The sequence below is a fragment of the Sceloporus undulatus genome, chromosome 1, assembly GCF_019175285.1.
Source record: "Sceloporus undulatus isolate JIND9_A2432 ecotype Alabama chromosome 1, SceUnd_v1.1, whole genome shotgun sequence".
In the NCBI taxonomy this organism is placed as follows: domain Eukaryota; kingdom Metazoa; phylum Chordata; class Lepidosauria; order Squamata; family Phrynosomatidae; genus Sceloporus; species Sceloporus undulatus.
Window position 1 is genome coordinate 377,580,696 of NC_056522.1, and position 19,990 is coordinate 377,600,685.

The 19,990-nt window shown below is 41.7% G+C and overlaps 1 protein-coding gene across 4 annotated transcripts in view; it reads right to left on the reverse strand.

The window, feature by feature from the left end:
* TXNDC16 (thioredoxin domain containing 16) overlaps positions 1-19,990 on the reverse strand; it is a 51,827-nt gene that overhangs the window by 29,211 nt on the left and 2,626 nt on the right. For 3 of the 4 annotated variants that reach the window (XR_006105076.1, XR_006105075.1, XM_042479863.1), the window contains exons 3-10: positions 16,224-16,427; positions 14,938-15,020; positions 14,074-14,150; positions 13,313-13,387; positions 12,154-12,275; positions 7,603-7,690; positions 5,924-6,080; positions 3,326-3,492 (exon numbers count right to left, since the gene is read on the reverse strand). Coding sequence is in view for 2 of the 4 variants with exons in the window: in XM_042479863.1 (XP_042335797.1) it covers positions 3,326-3,492; positions 5,924-6,080; positions 7,603-7,690; positions 12,154-12,275; positions 13,313-13,387; positions 14,074-14,150; positions 14,938-15,020; positions 16,224-16,401 (947 nt within the window). In the remaining 2 variants the exon portion in view is untranslated. Of the gene's footprint in view, positions 1-3,325; positions 3,493-5,923; positions 6,081-7,602; positions 7,691-12,153; positions 12,276-13,312; positions 13,388-14,073; positions 14,151-14,937; positions 15,021-16,223; positions 16,428-18,749; positions 18,822-19,990 lie in introns of all 4 variants that reach the window. The other variant, XM_042479871.1, reaches the window with a different exon arrangement.

Genomic DNA, 19,990 nt, shown 5'->3' on the forward strand with positions numbered 1-19,990 from the left:
AAGGAATACTCAGATGTGGTTTTGCCAATTCCTTCCTCTGAAATATAGTCTACAGCACCTGGGTTTTGTTGACGGTTTCCCACTCAGGTACTAAGCAATGCTGACCCTGCTTAGCTTCCAAGTTGAGATAGGAATCTGATGGTACCTTTAGGGTACTTAGGTACAACCTGTTTTAACTGGGTATTATAGGATCTACTCAATTCCTTCTGTATATGCGACATGTGCTGCTCCACTGAGCTAAGAGAGGGAAAATGGGCTGCAAAGTGGCCACTTGCTGGCTGAAATATCTTAAATCATTTTCTAATTTACAGCATCGCCCAAAATCCACAAAACAGTGATATTTTTACCAGACCAACCAAAATGCACATTACACATGTTCCAAGCTTTCAAAGCTCCAGTGGCTTCTTCATCAGAAAAAGGTGTTTAAAATGATACAGAAGAAAAGAAAAGACAAAAATGACAATGTTAGTCCTAGCCTGCATTTGGTCAAGATGTTGTAGCTGTTGACCTCAGTTCAGATGGATTTGAGACAAGGATGGATCTCAAAGGCAGCAGCCTTTTATCTTGCAAATGGAATTTAAAGTTTATTTCCTGGACTGAATGTCCCAGCACCCACATGGCCAGAAAGATGAGGGATCCTGCCTGCAGCAATACCTTTCCATACCATCTGAACTGAGGACTACAGCTAAAACATCTTGACCAAATACAGGACTAGAACTAACATTATCTTTTTTTTCTCTCTTGGATGGTTTTTAAAACCTGATGAAGAGGCCAGTGGAGCTTCAAAAGCTTGGAACATACAGTATAATGTGCATTTTGTTTGGTCCAATAAATGTATCACTGTTTGATGGATTTTGGATGATGCTGTACTTTGCTATATGGCTAACACAGCTACCCCTGGATGCACATCTTCCTATGTATACACTTAAGATAAAGTGGAATAATCACCTCCCTGCTCTGCCTGCTAAGGCAAGCATAATCTAAAATGGTGAAAGGTCTAGAAACCTTGCCCTATGAGGAACGACTTAGGGAGCTGTTATGTTTAGCCTGGAGAAGAGAAGGTTAAGAGGTGATATGATAGTCCTGTTTAAATATTTGAAGGGATGTCATATTGAGGAGGGAGCAAGCTTGTTTTCTGCTGCTCCAGAGAACAGGACACGGAACAATGGATACAAGCTCCAGGAAAAGAGATTCCACTTCAACATTAGGAAGAATTTCCTGACAGTAAGGGCTGTTCGACAGTGGAACAACCTTGGAGTGTAGTGGACTCTCCTTCCTTAGAGGTCTTTAAACAGAGGCTGGATGACCATTGGTCAATGGGGATGCTTTGATTGAGATTTCCTGCATGGCAGAATGGGGTTGGACTGGATGGCCCTTGTGGTCTCTTCCAACTCTACGATTCTATGATTCTATAATGTGTTGCTATGCATTCTTACCAGCTATGCCTGGAAAAGTTATTTTTGGTAATTTTTTGGTCCACAAATCCCATATTGACTGGCAGATGCTGATGAAACGTCAGGAAGAAACTTTTCTGGAACATGGCCACATAGCCCGAAAAACCCACAAAAAACTATGGATGCCGGCCATGAAAGCCTTCGACTTTACACTCCTATTTTCTCCATGCTTTTTTTATTTTGCTGTATAGCCTCTCCGATGAAAGGTAAGGTGGTACAGTGATCTGAGCATTAGGCTGGAGATCAGAGTTTGATTCCCTGCTTCAGCATAAAACCCTGGGCAAGTCACACTCTCTCAGCCTCAGAGGATGACAAGGTCAGACCCCTTCTGAAGAAACTTGCCAAGAAAACCAAGTTGGAAATGACTTGAAGGCACACAGCCCACCCAGTGCATGAGCCGAGTAGAAATTTAACTGGAGAGATAGAGAGAAGAAATGGGATTTGCAGGAAAAGGCTGAAATCCTAAATCAAGGGACTGAGACTCACTTTTCACCTAAGGGGTTATGTGATGATTGTGCCATAGGCTGCACCCGCACTGCAAGATTAATGCAGTTTGATGCAACTTTAATTGGCATGAATGCTATGGAATTCTGGATCCTGTAGTTTGGTGAGATATTTCACTTTCTTTGTCAGAGAGCTCTGGTGCCAAGACAAACTACAAATCCCAGGATTCCATAGGATGGAGCCATGACAGTTAAAGCAGTGACAAACTGCATTAATTCTTTAGTGTGGCCACAGCCAGAGACTCCAGCACTCTCCAAGGCAAAGTAATCTGTCAAACAGCTCTTACCATCAAATGCCTAAACTCTATTTCTAAGTGCTCAGATAAAGTTTTAAGTTGTTGCAATGCTAGAAATTTGGGGACTCAAGGGACATTTGAACAGAGCATGATTCTTATTTTGATGGACAATACCTTCATTTGACTCGCACCACCCCTGGGCTGAAGCAAATGCTCTACATCAGGCATGTGGGGACTGCATATGGAATAGAAGCCAATTTTGTCCTCACACCTCTCCAGAGGTATATCCAAACACACCGGAAGCAACGTCAAGTCACTTTGAAAGTATGGCCTCCATGAAATACAATGGGACCTCTACATTCGCTGGGGTTAGGGGCATAGGACCCCTACGAAAGCAGGGGAAATCGCAAATAAAAAAACACATTATTATTATGATTATTTTAATTATTTGGGAGAACACCTCTCTAGGAATTTCTAGGTCCTCTGGCACAACTCTATGGTCAACATCTGCCAAACCTGACCACAGAATCACACTGGAGGGCCTACAAGTGCCTAGAGAAGTGTTTTCTCTGATAACCTTTAAGTCTTCCAGCACAACACTATGGTCAATTTCCAGCAGAGTTGTGCTGGAGGACCAAGTAATAGCAATAGCAATAGCATTTACATTTCTATACCACTTGTCAGTGAACTCAGCACTCTCTAAGGGGCTTACAATCAGTAAGCCAAGTTGGGTACTAATTTTACTGACCTACGAAAGGATGGAAGGCTGAATCAACCTTGGAGCCCTGCCTGGGCTCAAATTCACAACCTTGTGGCTGCAGTACAGGCATTTAACCAGTGCACCACCAGGGATAGATTCCTAGAGAAAACATATTAATCAAATCTTCAAATACTATATATACTTATGTATAAGTCTATACAGTCAACTTATGCATGGGTCAATGTAACTACTGTACTTTAACTCATATAAAAAAAGGAACTATCCCCTGGTGAAAGACAAGTCTGTAACAAAATCGATAATTTTGGCCCTAAAATATGCCCTCAACTTATACATGAGATTTACTTTGAGTATTTATATATGGTAATCAAATCTGCAAAAGTCAAAGCCACAAATGTGGAGGGCTAACTGTACCTTGATAAAAGGAGGACTCCAGCTTTGCCCAACAAACGCCAGGCCACTGACTCAGCAGTCCTCTTGTCGGCTTCCAATGTCTCTTCTCGCGTCAGAATGAAGATCAGAGGAAGACCCAGGTGAGTGTGGACAGTTGAAATCTTTTCTGGATCTCCAGCAACTTCCACCTGAAATAGACAGATCAGGGTTTTTTTGCTGCATTAACAAATCTGACACCTTAACTTTCTTGAAGTGGCCCTGGGACCATTTTAGTTTGGGCACAGTCAAGAGGGGCAAAGAGAAAAGGATGCTTTCAGAAAATCAGTTCAGGGCCTGGTAAGAGTTAGGCTAAACACCAGGGTTGGCTGTTTTAAACCAGCTTGGTTGGAACTATGGTTGAAACCAAGCTTGTTTTAAACTTGGTTTAAACCAGCTTGGTTTAAACTGTGGTTTTAACTTGGTTTAAATCACAGTTTTTAAACCAAGCTGGTTTAAACCAGCCAGTCCTAGTCTCTGACATTGAAACCAACTGTGGTTTAAACCTTCATTTAAAAAAATGACTTAAAAAACACTCCCTTTTTTAAAATCTATCATTCATTTATTTTGTTTAAAGTCTGGTTACTATTACTATTTTCCAACCCTCTTACTGGAACAACTATGACTGCTTGGATTTAAGCGTTTTAACTTTAATGGTTTATTTCCATTTTTCTGTTGTTAGACCACTGTCCAGCATCCATTGTTTCTTTTTCATCACTATATTTTCTTGTGCAAGAAATAATAAATACAGTACGTCTTTCTTTCTTTCTTTGTTTATTTATTTATTTATTGACTCGCCTCAAGGATCGAGTTGGGGTATTGCATGTTAAAAATTTTCCCCAAGATTTTCCTACTTGACACATATAACCGTTCCAAGCTCAGTCTACCCAATGCAATTCTACTCTCATATGCTGCAAAACCCCAGGCGCAAACAGCTTGCATGGGATGGGGGAGAAAAAGGAGGAGAAATTGATCTGTTTTGGGTTTCAGCCCAAACGTAAAGTGTTCCCCAAGAAGCAGAATTCCTGCTTACCCCAAATAGCCTTCAGCGCTCTCAGTAACTCTTTTCAAGTTCATATGAAGCCCGGAACAGATTTTCACTGACATGTGTTACCCAAAAGATGGGGGTGACTGCAAAGTCCCCATCAAATGTATCAGCTTCTTTAAATATTTGGGGAATTCGTTTTTTGTGGGTTTTTTGGGCTATGTGGCCATGTTCTAGAAGAGTTTATTCCTGACCTTTCACCAGCATCTGTGGCTAGGATCTTCAGAGAAGATGCCAGCCACAGATGCTGGCGAAACGTCAGCAATAAACTCTTCTAGAACATGGCCACATAGCCAGAAAAAAACCCCAAAAAACTATGGATGCCGGCCATGAGAGCCTTCGATTTCACATTTGGGAAATTGTTTAGCTCAAAGAAAGCTTTGCGAGAGCTGGGTAACTTGAGGATTGTTTTCACCTATGTATACCAGTAGTAATGTAAGGAAAAAAATGGGATTTAATGAAATCAAGAAGGTTTTATTTTGAAATCCAACATGCATACGTACACACACGAGATAACAATTCAAACAGACACACCATACAGAGCTAACCAAAAGGGAATATGGAAGTTGGATAACAGAGGCTGAGGGCTGTTTGTTGTTGTGTGCCTTCAAGTCGTTGCCAACTTATGGCAACCCTAAGGCAAGCCTATCATGGGGTTTTCTTGGCAAGATTTGTACAGAGGAGATTTGCCATTGCCTTCTCTTGAAGCTGAGAGAGTGGGACTTGCCCAAGATCACTCAGTGGGTTTGACAGCCGAGCTAGGAATCAAACTTAGGATCGCCACAGCTGTAGTCCAACATACAAACCACTACACAATGCAGGATAGTATAAGGGCAATATTCACCTGTCCTGAAGAGGAGACCACAAAAGCAAGATATGGCTCAAATGAGGTCTGAGAGAGAGAGAGACAGTGGGTAAAACAAACTCTCTGTGCACACACAAGGCTAGAGCTGGGACTGATATTTATACCCAATATCTAGCCTGTGGGGATACTTGGTGGTATCTTGCAGTGTAACAAAGACCTGATGGTCTTCTCATGGAACTAACAATGGGATTGGAGAACGCTTGGATGGTTTTAACTTCAGATGAACAAAACAGTGATTGGATTTAGGACACCCCCAGGACAGCTGGACAGGGAAGTAAGCTGAGGGTAGGTAGGAAAACTGGCTTACTAGCCTTGGTGCAATGAAACCTTCTTTGTCTCTTGGTGTAAGACGATACGCAGAAAGCCTGGGGGAGGAAGGAGTGATCAGCAAACCCATTTAACCCTTTTCTTGATACTACTTAGGTTCTCCGTGTCTTTGGGGCCACATTCCTTTCCCATGGGAAATCTCCCTGTGTTTCAAAGGTCATTGTGACCTCTTAAAACTTGGCTAGACATGGAATATATGAAAATATGAAGAGTCCCATACACAATGTAGGAATTCAGGGTGTGCTAACATATAGATGTCACCAGCCACCACTGTTACAAATAGAACAAAGGAAGGCGAGGGAGAAGGGGGACAGAGGGAAGAAGTCACAGCCATGGTCCACCATACCATAAGGGGTTCTCCCATTAGCTTCAGGAACTTATGGACGTTCAGCGTGGTAAGCAGCTGCTCCATCCGGGTTCTTTGGCATGGCTGGGATGGATCTGCATTCACCTTACAGTGGCAGAAAAAGAGCTGCGAAGATGGGATGTCAGGTTCTTCACTGCTATAGGAGGAATGTACAAGAGGTTGAGTACAGGACTTGAGTTAAGCTCTGGTGCAGTTGGACTGTCATTGCAATTTAGAATGTGGAGACTTTATGTCTCTTATTTAGGAAAAAAGTCTTTAGATCTGGACAGTGTGTACCAGAACACGGGCCTCTCATTCATACACACACCACTGGGACTTCAACCTTCACTGGGGTTGGTGAAAAACCAGAAACAAAACTGCAAATCAAAAACCACTTTTTTTTTCATCTGAGAGAACACCTCTCCAGGAAGCTCTAGGTCTTACAGCCGACATCCGGTTGAGGTTGAAAACAGAATTACACTGGAGGACATACAAATGTCTAGACAAGTGTTTTCTCTAGGAATCTCTAGGTCCTCCTGTGTGACTCTATACTCAACATCTAGCAGAGTAGGGCTGAAGGACCTAGGGATTCCTAGAGATAACATATTAATCAAATCTGCGAATAATCAAATCTGCAAAGTCAAAATCACATATGTGGAAGGCAAATTGTATTTCTATGTATGTGTGTGTGTGTGTTTGTGTGTAATTTACTGCCTAGTTACACGAGAACGTGGGAAAGCCTTGTTGTTGTTTTCTGTCTACAAATTGTTTCCAACTTACAGTGACCCTAAGGAGAATCTACCATAGGGTTTTCTTGGCAAGATTTGTCCAGAGGGGATTTGCCTTTGCCCCCCTCTTAAGATTTATTCAGAGGGGATTTGTCATTGCTTTCCTCTGAAGTGAGAGAAAGTGTGGCTTGCCCAAGGTCACCCAGTGGATTTCCAACCTTGGTCTTCTGGAGTCCTAGTCCAACACTCAATCCAGTCTTCCACACTGGCTTGGAAAAGTTGATTTTCCAAAAAAGGGTAACCTTTCCAGGTTTTTACACTATCATTTTAGATATCCGACCATATATATATGTTTGTCAAGATATATATATATATATTGCCTTTGTCAAGAGAAATGTGCTGTACTTTCTTGTTCCAATACTAAACTGTTTTGTGAACCTCCCTCCTAGACTTAAGAGGCTCTTGAACCAGAAGAAAGAGAGAAAGACCATGATGAAGATTTTCAAAGTGGGTATGTCTCCCAATTAGCCCGAGGGTTTATCCACACTGCAGAAATAAAGCAGTTTGACACGACTTTAACTGCTATGACTCTATCCTCTCGAGCATCCCAGGATTTGTAGTTTGGTGAGGCACCAGAGCTCTCGAACAGACCAGGCTGAACACCCCACCAAACTACAAATCCCAGAATTCCACAAGATGGAGCCATGACATGTTAAGGTGTGTCAAACTGCTTTTTTCAGCAGTGTGGAAGACCAGTGAGGAAGTCTTTTAAGATTTGAATATGAAACAGAAATTCCTCTGATCTTCTAGAAACAATTTCAGATCACTGGAGACAACCAGGCATGTGGTTAATTGCAAACCTAAATTGGAACGTTTTAGGATTTGAGGGTGGTGAAGGGTTTTGTGCACGTGGTGTTTGTGTCTGCAGGGCCCTGTCTGCTAAATACATACCGAATGCTCCTCAGAAGAGTCACTTCAGTAGTTAAGGCAAACTTAACGGAACCATAGACAAAAGCCGCCTCCATCACCACTCTGTGCTCTGGAAAGAGAAGTTTACTTTGCAATTTAATCTGGAATACTAGACTTCCTCTTCCTCCATCTCCTCCTTCCTTCTTCTGTACCAAACCAATCTTGATGCTAAAAAGTCTGCTCAGGCTGAAAAATACAATGCAGGGCCTAGATGCAAATTGTTTTAAGGGTGGAGGGTTACTATGTATATATGGATGTATTTTAGCTTGTTGTATGCCGCTTTGATTGCCTGGCAAAAAGCGGGATAGAAATAAAAAAATTATTATTATTATTATTATTATTATTATTATTATTATTATTATTATTTTAATTGCAAGCCACTTTTAGAGTACATTCACTGAATCATTGGGAATTTGGCAAGTCATTATTAAAAGAGGTTGTTTACCAGCAACTGAGGTTCTTTTGAGTAGTTGCCTCTGAACTCAGCAATTATGGATCTGTCTTTGGGTTATTATTATTATTTATGAAGCACTGTAAATTTACACAGCGCTGTACATACAATCTTTTTAATTAGATGGCTCCCTGCCCTCGGGCTTACAATCTAAAAAGACATGACACAAAAGGAGAAGGCAGTGGTGGAGGGAAAGGGGATGAGGTCCAGCAGGCCTCTCTACCTCCAAGGCCTGGACCAAGGCAGATGGACTGGAGGGTTACCAGATTAAAAACTAGAGCAGGCTCCTGTACCTTTAATGGTTGTGGAGAAGAGAGAATTTCAGCAGGTACTACTTGTTACACACCCAAATAACAAGCAACACCTGTTGAAATCCCCATTATTATTATTATTATTAACCTTTATTTATAACGCGCTGTAAATTTACACAGCGCTGTACATACAATCTTCCTACACAAGTATTAATTGTGTATTCCTGCATGGCCTTTGTGGTCTTCCAACTCTATGATGTACAACCTTAGTATTCTTATACTGATAAAGAATAGTCAGAATATTCTAAAGCTGAGCAAACATCATTTTGTGGTTCCTGCCACTTCTACTGCTCATATCAGTACCATTTTCTCCAGTTTATTTCAGCTCTATCATGTTCTTGCTCAGATGAAAATTACAGGTACTGTATACTGGTACTAACACAGAGATATGAATCCTGTTGACATCTTACACAAGCCTAAGTTTCCCTTTGGGCATTTTTGTCCAATGTAGAAATCTGCATCCAGAGGATGGGAACGCTTGTTTTCAGCTGCTCTAGTGACTAGGGCAGGGAGCAATGGATTCAAGCTAAGGAAAAGAGATTCCACCTAAATATTAGGACAAACTTTGTGATGGTAAGAGCTGTTTGACAGTGGAAGACGCTGCCTGGGACTACAGTGGAGACTCCTTCTTTGGAGGTTTTTACAAATATACTCCACTGTAAATAAAAAAAATTATGCCCAAAAATTGACCTCAAAATCCTGTGTTGACTTATATGTTGGTCAATGCAGTAATAGATCTCAGAAAGAAGCACTAAAAGAAGCACTGCCCTGATGCCCCACTCTCCTTGGCTCAGCAGTGATCTGGATGGCCATCTGTTGGGTATGCTTTGATTGAAAGTTCCTGCATGGCAGAGAATTGGACTGGATGGCCCTTGCAGTCTCTTCCAATTCTATGATTGTATGAAAGAGTTGCGGAGGCAGAGAGTACGCGTGTGTGTGAAAGAAGTGATTCCTTTTCAATCTGATGTTGAACCCCCCCCCCCCCCAATTCTTCTCCTCTGGACTTCTCCTGTCCTCCAAACACCTCATTTCCGTCCATTGCCTTCTCTTCTCAATCTGATATTAAAACCTTCTCCTGTAGCACCAAGGAAGTGGTGTTAGGTGGTTGGGAGAGGTCCAGAGAAGGAGAGGTAGGGAAAGAAGTAGTGTTTTCCTGTTGTTTTGTCCTTTAGATCCTTTATTACATGACCCTAAGTTTTACCCTTGACTTCTCCATGGGTCATATCAAAATCCATGATTTTGGCCTGAAAACCTTCCCTCGACTCACACGTGAGGATGACTTATTCACGAGTATATACGGTAAGCAGATGCTGGATGCCATCTGTCATCCAGCTTTGATTCTGTGTTCTTGCATGGCAGAATGGGGTTAGACTGCATGGCCCTTGGAGTCTCTTCCAAATCTAGTCTTTTATGATAAAATAGCCTAGCACCAGCACTGGTTAGAAATAATTATTGGCATGGGTTTGGAGCAACGTGATATACATTATACACAAGCATACATATGTGTACTACAATATAATATAATATTACACCATGCTCCAATTGTTTATGGAAAAATAAGCCAATCCAATATGCAAGATAAAGTTATAAAACAGCACTAAATATAATAAAGTCTCAGCATGAAAATGGCACATCTGTTAAAAACAAGGCAGAATATAAACACAGCAGAGCAGACCATTAAACATTATACACTCCTTGGAATATGAACTAGATCTATGCTAGCAAAGCTGTTCCCTCTTCTTTATGGAAACAAAACCACATTTCAATACATTTCTCTTTAAAACTGTCATTCTTTTCCAAATATCTGAGTGCAGGGAACAGCATTTTAAAACCAAGAAACATTAGATTTTAAGGATACTTTTGGGGGGAAATACTCTTCAGTCTCAGCAAAGCTTGCAAAAAAATTTGTATGACAAGTTGTAAGAAGTCCCCACTGCCTTTATATGCTACAGATTCCAATGCAAAAACAGCCCTTTCCAAGAATTCTGAGATAACACAGCTGAGTTCCAATTGGTATTGCCTCAGTTTAACAACATTTAAAACTTACAATCTCTCGTTCTCCCTGTGTGTGTGTGTGTGTGTGTGTGTGTATGTGTGTGTATGAAAGTCTCCCCCAGGATGCATCTATCTCCTGATGTACCTGTGCAATTGAATCACCCAAGAGAAGAAAGAGGCACAAGTAAGAGAACAAGAAGAATGAGGTAAGATAGGCTGTTTGGAGTATTGGCACAGACTTTTGAGTGAAAAGAAAAGATGACTGGTTCCTTTCATCTACCTAGATTGGTGAGTGGGGAAAGGGAAAAGCTAGTGCAGTCTTGGCATTGCTGGAAGGAAAGGGTTTCCTTTGCCTGTTCAAGAGGTGCAGAGCGGGGGAAGAAGAAACTAGCAATGCTCTAATATGGAGGAAGGGATACCTTTCTTTAATTGCTTAAAAGGAGAAGCATCAGGGGCATCACTTAAGGGAGTGCGGGAGGTTCAGGCCACACTGGGTGACACCTCAGAGTCTGTGGGGCAGTTGCTCACTGTCCATCCCAAGACCCCCAGCTGCCCCCTCTGCTAGCCAGGGTGCTTCTGCCATTCATTGACTGTGGTCACAGGTGGGGTGCTGCTGATGCCCGGAGCCTGCTTCTAGGTCTGGCAGGGGTTTTGGCCAAGCCTGGAAAGGGAGGTACTGGTAGAGGCAGTGACAGTGGTGGCCATGGACTCCTCCCATTCTGCAAAAGGAAAGGTGTATGTGGCTTCAGCTGTACAACCATCACCTCCTTTTCTCCACCAGACCTGTTTTTATACTGTAAATATAAATAAAAGTTTTATTTGTTTTGATTGCAGAATATAAATAAAAGTTTTATTTGTTATTATTATTATTATTAGACCTGCAAGGGGTTGCCGGGCAAAGCAAGACAGCTAGAAGGGTGTGTGTGTGCAAGCAATATGGGGGTGACAGCATGAGTTACCACACTGGGGTGATACCAGCTATATTAAGGAAGCATGAGAAGGAGGAAGAAACTGGAATCTTAGGAGAGTTTTGCAGTGGTTAACACAGTTTTCCTGTGCTCACTTAGGTAAGGGGTGAACAACTAGGATCTGTTCTCTTCACCTGGCAAGCCAGCTGGAGAGGACAGAGAAGGAAATGTACTGTTTTTCTCTCTCCTGATATGTTTTCTCCACCTGGGAAACCTGCTGGGGAAGGCAATGCAGCAGAACACAGTTCATACTAGTTTCTCCCTGTGTGCTCCTCTGAAGAGACACTGTTGTCTCATAGCAAACTAGCTCACCCCAGTCCATCCTCCTTTGGATCAGCAATTGCTGTTCCCACTGAAGACCATCTGCACATGTCTTTAGCCTGGAAAAAGTAATCTATGGAGTTATATTCTCTAACCCTCTGCAAAATTGGTGGTGGGTTAAGTTAAAACTGCTAAGTTTGTAGCTTGATCAGTTCCATAGGCATACATCCCCTGGTTTCCAACAATTCCCTATGAAACTAGCTCCCTCCATTTACATCAAACACACTTCCTCGGAGAGTGATGGAGTCTCTCTCCTTGGAGGTCTTTAAACAGAGACTGGATGGCCATCTGTCAGGGATGCTTTGACTGAGAGTTCCTGCATGGCAGAGGGTTGGACTGGATGGCCCTTGTGGTCTCTTCCAACTCTATGATTCTATTTACACTGTGAATCCAGAAATGCAACTCTGATGTAACTCAAGACCCACCTCTATATCGTACCACACAGGAAGCAGTGCCTGGTTGTGTCATTCAAAAACTTAATTTATACCTGCAGTCCCAATAGCTTGGACGTAAGCAAAAGCGAGATCTGACTGGCCCTTTAGGGAATCTTCCAGATTCTGGAGGTCTTTCAGTGTCCTCAGATACTTCACTTCATTGAAGAGAAGGGCACTAGAAGGAAAATCCAGGTGGTGAGTGAAATCGTAACTTCTGTAACCCGTCAGAAGCTACAAACATTTGCATTTTGGATAAAAGGGAACAAAAGTCATCTGCTATTCAACTCCTGAATCTGCCCTTTGTACTCATTTCTAAAGTGGCTCTGCAATGCTAGAACAATTCTGGGATTAGGAAAATGAATCTGCATTCTTAGTTTTTTGTGGGTTTTTCAGACACAAATGCTCTTTGCATCTCCTCCCACTTTGAGGCTTTGCCATTCAACAACAGAACAATACACAGATTAACATGGAAATCACTCCTCCCAACCCAGGGTCACAGAGTGTGTATGTGTACACACACACACACACACACACCACTCACTTCCATGCCAGCATTCTCTGAAGATGTCAGCCACAGATGCTGGTGAAATGTCAGGAACAAACCCTTATAGAACATGGCCACATAACCTGAAAAACCCACAAAAATTTATGGATGCCGGCCATGAAAGCCTTCAACTTCACACTGAATCTGTATTCAGTTTATTAATTGAATTGCTTATTCCCCGCCTTGTAACTTGTAATGTCAGTGCTGAGCTAAGTTCCACTGATCCAACGGGTTGACTCTAGCAACCGTAACAACTGTATTTAGGCCAAGTCCCACTGATTTCACAGGCTCATTCAAGAGAAAGAATGAGAACCCACTCTAAATCTGTTTGAAAGCTATATTCAACCCAACATCTGTCCTGGGCTTATCATTTGCTGCTTTGAACTCCATTTTAGAAGGAAAAATGAGATAAAAACTGTGGAAATGAATTAAAATGACACTCCAAATGCTTGTAGACTTCCACATAAGGCCCAGCCTAAACCCCCCATGAAAACATCTTGGTTATCCTGCTCAGTGCTGCAAACTCTACTTGCTTTTCCTTTTCTGGGTCCCTGTCTTCATTCCTGACATCTTGGCATCCTCCATAAGTCCTGCACAGAATGGAAAGCGACTAACTGATCAGGAAAAAAATACCATCAGAGCAAATGAAGAGACGGCATAATACTCACAAGAGGACATTTGCAACAATAGCATCCACACTGAACAAGGCATCAGTAGGAAGTTCACGAAGCAGCACATGGCCCCTGAGGAGGAATCACAGAATCATAGAGCAGGCCAGCCTCCTGACAATGCAGGAAACTGACCGAAGATAAAATGGAGCTGATAGTTCCTGACAGGACATAGCAAAAAGCAGTCATGAATCTTCCTGTTCACCAAAAGGACATGCAGACCCATATTTTTTGGCAGTGAGTGCTTTGAGCATTAGGCTACAACTCTGCAGACCAGGGTTCAAATCCCGGTTTAGCCATGTAAACTCACTGGGTGACCTTGGGCAAGGCACATTCTCTCAGCTGCAGAGGATGGCAATGGCAAACCCCCTCTGAACAAATCTTGCCAGAAAAACCCAAGATAGGGTTGCTTTATGATTGCCATAAGTCAGAAGTGACTTGAAGGTATACTACAACAACAAAAGAAGAATTTCAAGAGATCACTGATTTTCTCCTGACTACAGAAATTTTGAAGGGCTATGGGAGAAAGAGCAGTCTTTAGACAGATTAGTGATATTCAGAGGTTCTCATAATACTTCTAGCGTATAAAACTGACGCAGAAGTTCATGAAGTTTCAGATGAATTACCCCAGAATCAAAGCCTTTCTCCACCTGTTTCCCCCTTACTTGATACATCACCTCTTTTGACAATCCGATCTCAATTCCTCTTCCTTATAAGCAGAGAATGTTTTCAGTAAATTTGCAATCAGATGAACTACTTACCTGAACAGGTATGCTTTGCCCAAGGAACTGTCCTCCCTACAGTAACCTAATCCTTCTCCTTCTTTATGGCAGTTCACCTGTAAGAAAGAAGACAGATATCTCAATATCTTTCCTGAGAGAGTATATCTGAAGACTTGGTAATTTGATTGTTTTATTTTGATGTTGGTGGAGGGTTGGGTTATGTAATTTTGATTATGTTCTGCTATGTGTTTTTATTTCTTTTTACTGTAACCCGGCTCGATCCGTAGGGAGAGGCGGGATAATAATAATAATAATAATAATAATAATAATAATAATAGTACTTCAGCCACAACATTGTGAGTTCAATCCCAGGGCTCCAAGGTTGACTCAGCCTTCCATCCTTTCTTAGGTCAGTAAAATGAGTACTCAGCTTTCTGGGGGCAATTGGTTTACAAATTATGAACTGCAGATTGCTGAGTTCAATATTAAGTAGTATATAAATGTAAATGCCATTGCTGTTGGTACAGTCCATAGCTAAGGCTGCACAGTTTTGTTGAGTTTCAAATGCACTGTTGTAAAACATGAATTGAAAACTGGGCAATGTTCATTCTCTCACTTCCCTCCTCCACAGACCATACTCATTTTGATCTAGCTTTATTTTAGCTCTGCTCTCCATTTGGATGCAGATTATATGGGATGAATAAAGCCAAACCACCATATTTGGGTGCATTTATCATATCTCATATTTCATTACCATATATCAGCCTTCTCCCTCCCACATCTTCTGGATGCACTGGACTGCAATTTCTGTCTTCCCTGGCTGACTGATGATATAACCTGAAATGTTTTTGAGTTTGCAAAGGTGAAACATTGCTGTTGGTTGGTAGAGCAAGGGACTTTTACCTTTAAGACTGAAATTCCATAATCTTGGAGGGCCTCTATGGAGTTTTCTAGTTGTTCCAAGAACACCTCAGTCGATGGAGAAGCTGGAATGCAAACAAGCACTTCTTCAGGCTTACGATCACAATTAGAGCCACTGTTTAAGCTTCCTGGAAATTTCCAGAGTGGTAGCTGCATTAATCTGTGACTAAAAAATCTAATATTTTGTGGCACCTTAAAAACTAACAAGTTTTGCTTGGCACAAGCTTTGGGGATTTCAGCTCACTTTTTGAGAAGCATTCAAGCTTCACATAAGATAATGACAAAGAAGAGTTGAAATGCTCAAGATGGTTAAAAGCAGCAGACCAGAACACATGGAGAAAAGCAAGAAATCAATCTGCGCCAGTCTTCAGATGTGTCTGAAGAAGCTGGCTGCTGCAGCCCAGCTTATGTTAAAATCTTACAGTGCCTCTTTAATATTAGTCGAAACCACGTCATTTTGCATCAATAGCACTTTGCAATTCTTTCACAGCACTTTGTAATTCCTTTCACTTGGAAAGTGCCAAACACATATTGAATTGGCAAGCTGTAGCCTGTTTTGTTGTTATTACTTTATTGTATTGTTATTAATGTTGCTTTATTATATTTTTATTATTGTTAGTATTTTATTGCTTTAATGTTTTAGTATTTTCAACTTTTTTTAATACTGTATATGCTGTTTTTAAGCACTTATAGCTTTTAAATTACATTTTGTTTTTTCATGGCTCGTGTGTTTTTAAAACCATGGTCCAAAATACACTGCAGAAATAATCAAGACTGCTTTAATTGCCCTGGCTCAATGCTAGGGAATCCTGGGAACTGTAGTTTTGTGAGACATTTATCCTTCTCTGTCAGAGAGCTCTGGTGCCAAATAAACTATAATTCCCAGGATTCCCTAGCATTTCAGCCAGAGCAGTTAAAGTGGTCTCGAACGGGATTATTTCTGCAGTGTGTTTTGGACCTAGAGCTCTCTGACAGAGAAGATTAAATAACACACCAAACTACAAGTCCCTGGCTTCCATAGCGTTGAGCCAAGTCAGTTAACGTGGTGTCAAACAAGATTATTTCTGCAGTGCAGATGCAACCATAGATATCAAAAAGTAAAACTGGGAACTACAGTCAAATAACTGAAGCTCCAGCAACATTTCGTTTTCTCCTTCTGTTGTCCCTCCCTATTGTACTGGCTCGCTTCTTTCTTTCTTTCACCTTGCATTGCCTACGAATCCTCCTAACCAAAGGCAATCAAAATGCAGGTAGTGAGAAGCACTCACCCTCCTTCCGAAAATAAACCAAAGATGCTTTAGATCTTGGCAAGGTGCTGAAATACTCCCCGGGGCTTAGCTCTGGTACAGCAGCATCTTCTATACAACTTGCCACATAAGTGTAAGAAGCCCAGAGGAGGAGGAAGGTCAAGGAAGGGGCTTTTCCATTCACTGGCAGAGATGACATGGCTTCACCTGTTCTTGCAGAAGAACCTTTAAAAGAAAAGGTGTAACTGTTATTTTTAAAGCACCTTACAAATATTAAAGGACAGGTTGAGTCTCCCTTACCAGACGTGTTTGGGATTTCAGGGTTTTTTAGATTTAAGAATATTTGCATGTTCAGTGGTCCCTCCACATTTGCTGGGGTTAGGGGTGAAGGACCCCCGTGAACGCAGGAAAACCATAAATTAAAAAAACACTTTTATTTTTACTTAAGAAAGCACCTCTCTAGGGATCTCCTAGTCCTCCTGTGCAACTCTACGGTCAACATCTGCCAGACGTTGATCACAGAATCACACTGGAGGACCTACAAATGCCTAGAGAAGTGTTTTCTCTAGGAATTTCTAGATTCTCCAACACAACTCTATGGCTAATGTCCAGCAGAGTTGCAATGGAGGACCTAAATTCCTGGATATTGATCAAAAGTGCAAATTATCAAATTGTCCCTTCTGGTGCCACAATAAACTAAAATTCCTTGCATTCCCAGCACTGAGCCAAGGCATTTAAGGTGGTCTCAAACTGGATTATTTTTATTTCTTCAGTATGGATGCAGTTAAAATCTGTGTTTTGGCTGGGACAGAAAATAGGGCCAGAAATGTGCCATGTCCTTACTATTAGTATTACATATCCTCCAAATGCCCCAGCTTAGGAAGGATAGTCTTGCTGTCCTTGTATCCAGATAATCCTCTGCTGTCCCAGTTTTCCAGCTGTTTTTAAAATATTTTAAATATTTTTCTCTCCTCCAGTTTCTCTTTCCTCTTCCCTATTTTCCCTTTTCTCCCCAGTTTACTTTAAGTGCTGCAAACTTGAGTTCAATGTGCAAAACTACAGTTGCACTCCACTAACTGAATGGGGGTAAGGAGAGGAGTCCAAGTCCAAAACGCACTGCAGAAATAATCCAGTTTGAGATCACTTTAACTGCCCTGGTTTAGTGCTAGGGAATCCTGGAAATGGTAGTTTATTGTGGCACCAGTGCGCTCTGACAGAGAAGGCTAAATGTCTCACAAAACTGCAGTTCCCAGAATTCCCTACCATTGAGACAGGCAGTTAAAGCGGTCTCAGACTGGATTATTTCCACAGTGTGTTTTGGACCCCAGTTGTCTCAGGCAAAAGCAAACTGCTGCAGCCTTTCCTAGCTGTGTGCTCCTCCTCATTGCAGGCTAAATCTCCCTTAGACAGAATTCGTAAATCCAAAACATTACAAAAACGAAAGCTTTTTCCATGGGTGGCTGAGACAGTGACATCTTTGCACTGTTTCAACAGGCATTCTGGAACTGAGTGCAAAGGTGTTTTTTACCAATTTTTCAAAAACCTTTTCACTTTTTAAAAATGGATTTACTTCATGTTATTAGTGATGTCTGTGTATACGTACAGTTGTGTTAATTTTTATAAGACCTGAGTTTGAATCCATGCTCAGCCACAGAAACCCACTGGGTGACCTTGGGTAAGTCACTCTCTCTCAGCCTCAGAGGAAGGCAAAGGCAAACCCTCTCTGAACAAACCTTGCCAAGAAACCCCTGCAATAGGTTGCCTTAGGGTTGCCATATGTTGGAAATTACTTTAACACCAACAGCAGCTTGATTCCAACTTGATTCCAACCTTCCTCTGCACACACTCCAGCTTCTCAACATACTTTTTGAATTGTGGTGCCCAGAACTGAACACAGTATTCCAAGTGAGGCCTGACCAAAGCAGAATAGAGTGGCACCATTACTTCCCTTGATCTAGACACTATACTTCTATTGATGCAGCCTAGAATAGCATTGGTCTTTTTAGATGCCGCATCACACTGCTGACTCATGTTCAACTTGTGGTCTACTAGGACTGCTAGATCCCTTTCACATGTAGTCAAGCCATCCTATATCTATGCATTTCATTTTTTTTCTGCCTAAGTGCACTACCTTACATTTTTCCCTGTTGAAATTAATTTTGTCAGTTGCCACTCAGGAATACACAACAAAGGCTGTATCTACACTGAAGAATTAGTGCAGTTTCACACCACTTGGACTGTCATGGCTCAAGGGTATGGGATTCTAGGATTCGTAGTTTGGTGAGATATTTAGATATTCTATGGAATCCTAGTGTTTGTAGTCTGTTGTGGTACCAGCACTTCCTGCGGAGAAGGCTAAGCATCTCACTAAACTACAAATCCCAGGATTCCATAAGATGTAGCCATAGGAGTTGATGTGGAAAATCGAAGCGCTGTAATTGTGGCGCATGAAAGATATTAAAGAGATATCATTTTGGCATACGTTTCCATCCTGGCCAGCAAATCAGTGGTAAAACTGCCAAAGCTCCTGGGCTTGTGGACATTTACCTCTCTGCCAGTTTTCCAGATCGTGTTTCAGCCCTTCTGCCTCTCTGGGAATCCTTGGCCGCTTTTCAACACCTTGCCAGAGAAACAGAGCCAGCCTTAAACACTTAGCTGTAGATAAGATTGCTGGTTGCAAACAATCCGTCCATTCAAGTCCTGAGGTTTTCTTCACACTGGCAGAAGGGTTGTTTATTTGCAAGGTTCATCGTTTTCTCTTTTTTGGACACAAAGGCAACACTTGCCAGTTTTTTTAACACCTGGAAAGCACCAAAAAATTTCAGTAACCACAATCAATGCTAAAAATTAACCAGGGGAGGAAACCTATGACCTGTCCTTTCTGCACCAAGGTTTCTGCTTCCAGAAATGAATGCAGTAATAGTAGGTATTGGCATTTACTGGCTGCAGAGATCCAAGGTAGCAAGTTCCCAGTTCTCACTGGTTGCAGAGACTAAGGCTGCATCCACACTGGAGAAATAATCCAGTTTGGCACCACTTTAACTGGCATTGCGCAGTGCTGTGGAATTCTGGAAATCGTCATTTATTGTGGCACCAAAGCTTCTCCAATGTGGATTCTGCCTAAAAGCAGCAAGTAGAAGGTCCCAGGAGGCTCAAAAGTGGATCTGCATTATACAGTTATAATGCCATGATTCCACTTTAGCCGCCAGGTGATTTGTAGTTTAGGAAGGGGCATTCAGAATTCTCAACCAGAAAGCACTAGTGCTTCGTTGCTGTTGTTATTGTGTGCCTTCAGCTCATTTCTGACTTATGGTGACACTAAGGCAAACTTATCACAGGGTTTTCCTCTGTTTGCCATTGCCATCTTCTAAAGCTGAGAGAGCATTACTTGCCCATGGTCACCCACTGGGTTTACATGGCCGAGCCAGAATTCGAACCCTGGTCTCCCAAGTCACAGTCCAATGCTCAAATCACTGCACCATGCTGGCAATTATACCACACTACAAACCCTAGGATTCTGTAGTATCTAATCCTGGCTTTTAATGGGAAACCATTTTATATCCTTGACTTCTGAGTCAAATATACATTCTTCACTTTGATCTCTCCAGTTTGTTACATTTTTGCTCTGGATCTTTCTCTTCTTTTACTTTCTATCTATTTTTCTCTATCTACAGTATTTAAAGTCCTGGCTTCCAACATCTCACTTCTGGTTCTCATCCCTGTGCATCACACAGCTATAGTGCTATGATTCCACTTTAACTGCCATGGCAACATCAATGTAATCCTGG